At 36.6% G+C, this 10,950-nt stretch overlaps 1 protein-coding gene across 1 annotated transcript; it reads right to left on the reverse strand.

Annotated features, from left to right (window-relative positions):
* Positions 1 to 8,055: 8,055 nt before the first annotated feature.
* LOC132545507 (heat shock 70 kDa protein 12A-like) lies at positions 8,056 to 10,950 on the reverse strand. The gene is made up of 4 exons (XM_060209189.1): positions 10,648 to 10,950; positions 10,145 to 10,366; positions 9,428 to 9,590; positions 8,056 to 9,107 (listed from the first exon to the last, which is right to left on the reverse strand). Exons 1-4 carry the CDS (start codon positions 10,948 to 10,950, stop codon positions 8,056 to 8,058), a joined length of 1,740 nt encoding a protein of 579 aa, XP_060065172.1.

Consider the following 10,950-nt stretch of genomic DNA (forward strand, 5'->3'; position numbering starts at 1 on the left):
ATCCTAAAACAAGATAATCGTGCATGCGGTCATATTGCTGTCGAAGTTTCTTGCCGAAAACATGTTTAGTTTTGGTAGATACATTTACAGAGATATGTAAATTGTAAAATGCAAATTTCAGTAATTATATTCTGATGTATGTAAGACGTCCGTCTCGTTTTATATATTATGATTTATGTAACCCGTCCGTCTCTCTTTATATTGTGGTTTATGTAATATGACCGTCTCTCTTTATATTGTGGTTTATGTACAAACCGTCTCTCTTTATATTGTGGTTTATGTAATATGACCGTCTCTCTTTATATTGTGATGTATGTACAAACCGTCTCTCTTTATATTGTGATTGATGAACACGGCCGTCTCTCTTTATATTGTGATGTATGTACAAACCGTCTCTTTTTATGTGATGTATGTACAAACCGTCTCTCTTTATATTGTGATTGATGAACACGGCCGTCTCTCTTTATATTGTGGTTTATGTAATATGACCGTCTCTCTTTATATTGTGGTTTATGTAATATGACCGTCTCTCTTTATATTGTGGTTTATGTAACATGACCGTCTCTCTCTATATTGTGGTTTATGTAACACGACCGTCTCTCTTTATATTGTGGTTTATGTAATATGACCGTCTCTCTTTATATTGTGGTTTATGTAATATGACCGTCTCTCTTTATATTGTGGTTTATGTAACATGACCGTCTCTCTTTATATTGTGATGTATGTACAAACCGTCTCTCTTTATATTGTGATTGATGAACACGGCGTCTCTCTTTATATTGTGATTTATGTAACGTGACCGTCTCTCTTTATATTGTGATTTATGTACAAACCGTCTCTCTTTATATTGTGGTTTATGTAAAACGACCGTCTCTCTTTATATTTTGATTCATGAAACATGCTCGTTTCTCTCTATATTGTAATTTTGGTGCAAGCCCGCTCTTGTTTAAAAACGTTTTATCCCTGTAAATTAACATGTGTGGGACACGACCTATAGCTCTATATTTTGTAATATTTGAAACACGTCCATTCTCTCTACACATTGTGATATTTGATACACCTCCATTCTCTCTACACATTGTGATATTTGAAACACGTCCATTCTCACTACACATTGTGATATTTGAAACACGTCCATTCTCTCTACATATTGTGATTTATTGAACACGTCCTATTTCTCAACATATTGTGATGTATGAAACACATCATACCTCTGTGTATTGTGATTTTGGGCAACGTCTATCTTGTTAAATGGAAAAGGACGTTAACATTTTGTGGTAGTTTTACAGTCGTCATAGTAATTTTAATTGAGAAATATTCCGTTTCTTTGTGCGATATGAAGCTGTACTGTTTACTGCTCGTTAGTTTTTTTCTGTTTGTTCCGGTGTTGTATAGTGACATTACCCAGGTTAAACAACATTTACATACTGTACTGTTTCTTTGTCAACATCTTCTTCATATTTTACCTTACTATTAATGAGTTTGGATTATGATTATGTTGACATGTTGGTGTTTTCTTGTTGTATATTGCGACTTAAGGAACACGTCCTATTAAACTGTTTTAAAGACCACTTTTAAACAAAAGGCTATCTGGAAATAGAAGATAATTTTTGGTTCCCTTTATAATATAATGCATATTAATTGAACCTCTCTATTAAGACCACCTGTGCATGAAGGCATTTTTTCTGTGATCTCTTTGGTGGTCTCTAAAGTTTTTCATTGGATTTTTTTTCTCAAAAAACCTATATGAAGTCTTTAATATCCTCCATTTTAACAAAGTATTTGCAAATTAACAATATTTAACCTTATACATTGCACTTTAAATGTTCGCAAATATGTTTTTGGTACGGCCTAACACAGAAGGCAAAACAATCTGACCATATGGTAGATTTCTTCAAACCACCATCTCGCTAAAAACGGAGGTCATGAAGATCAGTATTTAACGAGTTTTGTAATATAAATGTATATAGGTCTAGCGAGTAAAAGTCTCGAGGGTCATGTGAGGACGGGTTTCCAAGGAGAAAGAACGAACTGACTGAAAAGGAAGTAATATGCTATGCTAGCAGTGTAAATACAGTAGAAGCAGTTGCATGTGATATACCTGTACGTCTGTGGCATGAGGGACATGTAAAATCTATGTTAATAATCCATTATACTTGCAGTTATTTATCAAATTCGAGCCATTTTGACATCATGATCAAGACCCCTAACTTGATAAGGATTGTTATATTGTAAAAGGATAAATTTGTCCACAATATAAACAATGCACAAAATACTCGGAAACGAATAATTGATGTATAGGCTTTCCATTCAAGTGGCAATCCGGAGAACGTGATTACTAATATAGGTCATTACAAGGGTATGGCATTCATTGTATGTTCCTACAATATAACTCAGATATATTTATAATTTTTGTTTAAAATCGATATAAACTTTGTACAATATTATACTGTGACGTTCAAACGCCAGTTTTGGGAATGGAGTTAACGTATCGTCTAAAACGGAGACAAAATACATATAAAGTATACTATTTAGGGACCAGCAAACGTCGTAGTTATACATAGAATGCTTTGTGGTTGTGGCTAAAACGATGAACAAATTTATGTCTTACCGTGTTATATTCTGTATCAAATCCACAGCTATGACAATGTCCTGGATAACGTCTTCTTTTAAATGCGCGTTCACACACGATCGCGTATACATCTGCTTTTTGTTTTACATCCTTGTTTCGAAATATCAAGTGTGACTGAATATTTCTGCGCAGCACAACCCACTCATCAGATCAGAAACGGATTTAGTCATTTACTGGGGAAACATGCCGTATACACTACTGCAAACGTTATGTAAATGGTTACTAAACGCGGGGCATGAAGAAACAGAGATTTCTCCTGTGCCTTCTAGATGAACAAAGACACTGCAGAGCAGAAGTATCTGACGCCGCCAACGAAAATTTTGGATATCTTCTCTACTCTTTCTGTTGCGATACATACTGTGAATATAAGTTCGCAAATCCATTTTTAAAAACTCTGGTAAGACAAACAAGTAAACAATTAGAAGTTGAGAGTATAATAACTACCAAATGGCTACACTTGACGCATACCTTGGACAGCCATGCAGACAGACGACAGTGTACATTTTAGTCTTAAGCAGTCACGGACTGAAGTACGGATTTCATGTAGTATTGAAAATTCAATTTCAGGAACACGATATTCATCAACATTAATCTACAGCAGCCTTGATATTCACTTCTGTTAACGATGGTGACCATATACACTTATTTGAAAGAATATCGTATGTTTACTGATGAAGAGAAACAATAATCAAACACGTTGACAATTACTGCTCCATATGATTTGGTTGTGTTTCCCGATGTACATAAATTTGTAATGCTTGAATATCATAGCCATTGAAGACAAAGGTAGCCATACACAAAAACAACAAGAAGGGATTATATTTCCTACTAAAGACGAATTTACATTTTGAAGTTTTTCAGAGTAACACGAACATTGGGCTAATATGAACTGTGTTATGGAAGGAGAGAAAAAAGCTTAGTCTAATGTTTCCTGGTATACAGTATATCTTTGGATTGCTTCAAAAATAATTGACCTTTAAGTAATGTAAGTCAAACGTAACACTTTCTGTTGTTAAAACAACAAAATATGGATAAGAAAGAGGTGACTCACTTCATTTTGGAGAGTTTCTGTAGGATAACACTGAGCTTTTCTAGAACTTTGTAATCTTGACTTGGGGCTCGCAGGACCATAGTAATCGTCCTGAACCATGTCTCATTACTACATCCTTCGAGAAAGGACTGCTTGAAAGGTGAGTCTGACAACATCTGTAGGAATATACCCATGAATGCCTGTAAATAAAACAGTATATTCTAGTAGAAAGACAGAGTACCGTAAAATGTTTATTGAAATTGAATCCTTACCCTCATCAAATTAATGAGGAAAGTACTTTTCATCTGATACCGCATGCGCAGTATTTTCGAATGTGAAAGTCAAAATCAGATATATACCTATACATGTTCAAAATATGTAGATATATCTAGAAAGTCATATGTATTTTGTTGCAGTGAAGATTATTTCAATATTATTATACAAGATTATATTCGGAGTGGAAGTTTGTGCTAATTGATGACGTCGATGTCCACAACAACCAACATTATTTCGTCATTTTGTTGCTGTTTTCAAAGTAATTTAATACCATGGATATAGTATTTTTGTTAGAAGTCCTGCTCGTTTAAACATTTTATAATTCTGTAAAACAACTAGATTGCGAGGAAGAGGTGACATAGTACACGTGTATGTCTTCCGTATTTCAAAGCACATGCCGTTATGCGAGTTTGGCGGTAGTATCGGAAGGCGATAGGTCAATGTATCATTTTAGCAATGGAAGGGTTGTCATGGCCTATTAAAGTACACCAAAATAATAGGAGTCGCATGGTAGTAAAATATAGCTCCTTGGCAAAGTCTGACGCAAGCTTGTTCCTCAGCATAGCAAACACACATGAGAGCAATTGTATTTAACATCGAGGGGTCACCAATCGAAGTACTGACCCCGCTTTACAGACAAGACACCTAGCTATTGGACTATGCGTTTGAAATTCCTATATACGTTAACGGTTATCTCCCGTGGGTTTAATCTTAATCTGACATCATTAGCATTCACAACTGTTCCATTAGTTGTTATAGCGATGCCGTCTCAGGCTAACACATCCGTGCTCCCAACATGTCACCAGGAAAATTGTGCTTCAATGTAGTTTAGGGGCATCCTACAGGAAACCAATCCCGTTCGCTGTCACCAAATTTTGTTACCTCCGCAGTCTTTTAGATACAGATGTAAACGATAAACTCTAAATGCATAGTACTATCTTGTGTTAGACTGGAAGGTAAGAGTAGACTTGCTCAAAGGCTTACAATTGCTCTGACTGGTTATATGCAAGATGATATCAATGTACATAAATATTAATCATCAATTACCATATGAAAATAGACATGAAATAAGCATCCTTAGTTGGTATATATTCTCAATTGGTCTTATCTGACATATAACCGGTCACCGAGCCCCGTGCCCTGAGAGCTATAAAATTTCCTTGCCAACAAGAATTGCTGTAATCAACAGATAACCAAAACACCATGGCCATGACCATGTAGGTCATTATTTCGATTCGACGCAAACTGTACAAAGTCATGCTCACGGAAAAGGTCAGCATCACGTGAATAGACATTATTGTGCAAGGACAATGATAAGAGGCTTAATTGTACAAGGTCATGATAACAAGAGGCTTTATTGTACAAGGTCATGATGACAAGAGGCTTTATTGTACAAGGTCGTGATGACAAGAAGCTTTATTATACAAGGTCATGACGACAAAATGCTTCATTGTACAAGGTCATGATAACAAGAGGCTTTATCTATCAAGGTCATGATGACAAAAGACTTTATTTCACAATGTCATAATGACAAGATGTTTAATAGTACAAGGTCATGATGACAAGAGGCTGTACTGTATGAGGTAATGAAGACAAGTGATTCGGTTGTACACGGTCATGAAAAGAGACTTTATTGTACACGGACATGATTAGAAGATAATATACTGTAGGTCATGATGGCAGGAGTTTATACTGTTAAAGGCCATGATGACAGACGGTTTAATTTTAAAAGGTCATGATGACAAAAGACTTTATTGTACAAGGTGATGATGCCAGGAAGCTTATTGTACAAGGTCATGATGACAATACTTTATTTTACAAGGTCATAATGACAAGAGGCTTTACTTTACCTGGTAATGATGACAAAATGCTTAATTTTTTATATACAAGATCTTGATTACAAGATTCTTATAAACATATTTCCTCACTCTACAAGTTTATAACAACTGACAGTATTGTACCTGGCTTTTCAGACAATTAATTCATAATTACGACTGCCATGTTTTGTACCTGATTATCCTGATATCAAAGTCAAATTAACAACTGGCAGAATTGTATCTGACAATAAATGCATAATTACGACTACCATGTTTTGTGTCTGGCAATCCTGATAATTACGTCAAAATAACTGGCAGTATTTTATCTGGTCTTCTGACAATTAAGACACAATCACAACTGGCAATATTGTACCTGGCTCGTCTGACAATTAAGACATAATTACAACTGGCAATATTGTACCTAGCTCTTCTGACAATTAAGACACAATCACAACTGGCAATATTGTACCTGGCTCTTCTGACAATGAAGACATAATCACAACTGGCAATATTGTACCTGGCTCTTCTGACAATGAAGACATAATCACAACTGGCAATATTGTACCTGGCTCTTCTGACAATTAAGACATAATTACAACTGGCAATATTGTACCTAGCTCTTCTGACAATTAAGACACAATCACAACTGGCAATATTGTACCTGGCTTTTCTGACAATGAAGACACAATCACAACTGGCAATATTGTACCTGGCTCTTCTGACAATGAAGACATAATCACAACTGGCAATATTGTACCTGGCTCTTCTGACAATTAAGACACAATCACAACTGGCAATATTGTACCTGGCTCTTCTGACAATTAAGACACAATCACAACTGGCAATATTGTACCTGGCTCTTCTGACAATGAAGACATAATCACAACTGGCAATATTGTACCTGGCTCTTCTGACAATTAAGACACAATCACAACTGGCAATATTGTACCTGGCTCTTCTGACAATTAAGACATAATTACAACTGGCAATATTGTACCTAGCTCTTCTGACAATTAAGACACAATCACAACTGGCAATATTGTACCTGGCTCTTCTGATAATTAAGACACAATCACAACTGGCAATATTGTACCTGGCTCTTCTGACAATTAAGACATAATTACAACTGGCAATATTGTACCTAGCTCTTCTGACAATTAAGACACAATCACAACTGGCAATATTGTACCTGGCTCTTCTGACAATTAAGACACAATCACAACTGGCAATATTGTACCTGGCTCTTCTGACAATTAAGACACAATCACAACTGGCAATATTGTACCTGGCTCTTCTGACAATGAAGACATAATCACAACTGGCAATATTGTACCTGGCTCTTCTGACAATTAAGACACAATCACAACTGGCAATATTGTACCTGGCTCTTCTGACAATTAAGACATAATTACAACTGGCAATATTGTACCTAGCTCTTCTGACAATTAAGACACAATCACAACTGGCAATATTGTACCTGGCTCTTCTGATAATTAAGACATAATTACAACTGACAGTATTGTACCTGGCTCTTCTGACAATTAAGACATAATCACAACTGGCAATATTGTACCTGGCTCTTCTGACAATGAAGACACAATCACAACTGGCAATATTGTACCTGGCTCTTCTGACAATTAAGACACAATCACAACTGGCAATATTGTACCTGGCTCTTCTGACAATTAAGACATAATTACAACTGACAGTATTAAATCATTTTACAATATCATGAATACAAAAGGTCAAATGATAAACAAAAGTAGTATTGGTCAGGATTATAATTACGATGCGATAATATACAAAACATAGCAGATTTGTATAAAGCCATAATTACGCAAAGCATTATTGTACAAAATCAAGCAGTTGCATACCATTCGTTTTGTACAGTGTCACAATTGCTGGAAGCAAATATTGTACAAACCAAGGGATCTATACATATGTATATTCTGCTTTCAATGCACTTAACATGAGTATGGTCTATGTTACATATCGATAGAATCCGACGACAGTTCAATAATTATAGTAATATTGCAGATATCGTTTCTACTTTATCAAGGTACATGTATAAAGGTTTTATTTTCTCTGTATGCATGTAAACTAGAAGGGCTTCCTGAAAATCATAAACGATTGATGTTATATTTTGTGTTATCTAAAGCATTAGTCTATTGGATATAAAAACAGATTTTACCGAGTTAAGGCTATGTTTGTTTAATATACACTTCACCCGAATATTACCATATATATTTTTCCACAAAAACTGTATTCGAGTGAAAACAAATTTCTTGTGTTTCTCAAAATCATGACCGAAGGAAGTCGAATTTGTTTACATACGAAAGTCTTTGAAATTTATCAGAGACCTTCACAGTGAACTCTGTTCCACCAAACAGTATGTCAACCTGGAGTACCGATTGTGGATTCCACCCCTGGACTGGACGCTCCACTTTGATTTTGCCGATTTGGAAGCAGGACGGTTCGTTAATGTAAGTTGGTCTCTGGTTAGAGGCGTAAACTGTTATTTCCACTTCATTCTGCTTGCAACCCGGAGTGTAGAACTTTGTGACAATGCTGCCAACCTCCACTTCTTGTTCTGCCGTGACAAACGGGTCAAAGCATTTACAACTATACCACTGGTTATTGGTCGGACTCCAGAATCTATTTTGAGGTGAATGCAGTGTTGGTTCAAACACATTATTTATTTCAATACCATATGTGTACTTCATCACTCGGGATTTTATGACACTCGGATCAAATCCATACAATACGGCACCTTTGAGAACAGCAAGCCCGGGATCCTGCGGGCAGACGATGACCTTGTTTGGAAACATCTCTTCAAATTGTGCTTGTACAAGAGATGACTCGGAAAACCCACCAACCAACACTACCGTTGTGATATCGTCATTCATAACCTCTAGGACGTGACTAATTGTTCCTGACACTGCTTCACTGAAAAACTCCGTACACACCTCAAATCCTATGTGCATTTTGTCTCTTTTCATAGTAACACATTTTGAGAACTTAGCGGACTTCGCCATACTGTCAGCAAAACTGTTACCAGTCATTCTCTGGTGCAGGTCCACCAATGCTACTGGAACATGAAACACCATTTTTCTTCCCGCGTCAGATTTAAAGGCTCTTTTCTTCACCTCAAAATCCCTGAAAAATTCGAGGTAATCTGTCATTGCATCCTGCTTGAGTGCTTCCAGAACTTCTGCACCAAACACTTGCTGCAAGAACGTAAGGAAAGCCTTGTCCACTGTCGTACCGCCATACGCCCCACCCGAGGCTCGTCGGATCTCACGGATGCGCTGACCAACCGTTATTTCGTGTACTGTTATATCAATGGTTCCACCTACGTATCAAAGTAATTTAAGATTGTATGAATAAAGTGTCGAAATCTAACTCCTAATATAGCAATATCTCATCTATCTGATTGTATTGTGAGCCCTATATGGTAGCGTTTATGCCCTAAGTTCAAATATTATTAACAAGGAATTTTACAGAGAAGTAATGAAAGGAAGCGCAATACATTCCGGGAGAGATTGCATCTACTTCTAATACTTCACAATGATGGCTATTTGTTGTCATTAAAAAAAAAAAGAAGAAGAAAATCCGGGACAAAGTTACGTTGATGCTTATGTCTAACAGTAAAAAGAGCAGGGATATACTGACCGCCCATATCTACAACGATGACCTTGGAGCCCTCCTCGAACAGTGGAGTCAGAGTTCTGCCGGTGCTTTCTTCGCGAACCTTAATGCCATGTTCCTTCATACAGTACATTGAGGCAGCCTCCGGCTCCAACGCCAACTTGAGATGGTCAGTACATATACCAGCCTTCAAAGATATAGAGAAATACAGTTCTTGTACCGAACAGGGAGGAAATGAGATTTCTCATCAATTTATTCTAATAATTTAACCCCAGGTCGTCAATTGTCTTTTGTTACAAAGGCAGTCTTCTGAGATGATGAGTTTTTAGCGGTATGCTAAAGAGGTTTTATAAGATTGCGACATAATATTTCGATTGAAAAGTAGGAATATGCTTTTCATTAGAAATTAAACTGTATGGTGAGTAGGATTTCCTTGATTTGCTAATAGTTATAAATTAAACTGCATGATATAAGATTTTTTGTCGTTAAGCAGAGACTGATGTTTTCGCCAATGTTAAGACTTTCATACTTATTGCTTTTATAAAGTGCGCAGTGAAAATACAAGAGGTACTTAATAGTAATTGCAGTGATATCGACATCCTGAAACTAGATCGCGTTTTTTGGTGAATTAATGGCTCATTCAAAAGCGATGAACTATAGGGATAAATAATAATATTTTTCCTTTTGTTTTAAGAGACCCTTCGACCCATCCACTATACAACAGTATAAAACGATACTTACAGCTTGTGCTGCTTCCCTCATGAACTGTTTGGCGCCTTCGTCCCAGATCGCCGGGACGGTGATAACCCAGCCGATCATGTCCTCCTCCACGTCGCTAACTACTTGTTTCTGGACCATGGTCATCAGGTGTTCCTTCAGGTATCGTATCGCCATGGAAAAGATGGTCTTCGCCGGCATCATCTCGCCATTTATATCCTTTATCAAGGTGGATCGACCAAGTGTCTGATTGGAAATAAGGTTAAAATACAGTTAATTGGATTTTACGATGATACTATTTTCTCAGCGTAAGAAAGAAGTTATGATTGATAACAAAATGACTTTCTTAATTAGCAATACATTATCTTGACTCCATCCTCAAGATGAAATTAACTTTAAAAAGTATCCTGGTATATTCTGATGTGTCTCAATGGTGAATATTGCTATACATTATAGCATATGGTATGTGTTAAAATACAGAACCTTTATCGTATTTATTGTTATAGTAAGGAAAGAAAGTAACTTGCCTTGTTATTATGTAAAAGCATTTTAAATTGTTTAAAGTACAACCAGCCCGTATGATCATTTTCCTCGGTCAGTTCAGAATACTTATTTTCGGCTTCATATCCAAAGGAGTGGAATTTTTTGTCTGGTGAGAGGAGCACTGAAGACGGGGCTTTTTGTGACATCAACTTTCCGCTGCCGATCCAGGAATTTGTGTTGATCTTCAAAGGTTCTCGTTCGTAGTCGTGTCTCATCTGAAAAGCGTACCCGGAATAGGTGGTACCAAAGTCCAGGGCGGCGACGATAAGAGGGGTAAACTCTGTCAT

This window comes from Ylistrum balloti, unplaced genomic scaffold (genome assembly GCF_031769215.1).
Source record: "Ylistrum balloti isolate Yb309-2 unplaced genomic scaffold, AGI_CSIRO_Ybal_v1 Utg369850, whole genome shotgun sequence".
NCBI classification, from domain to species: Eukaryota; Metazoa; Mollusca; class Bivalvia; order Pectinida; family Pectinidae; genus Ylistrum; species Ylistrum balloti.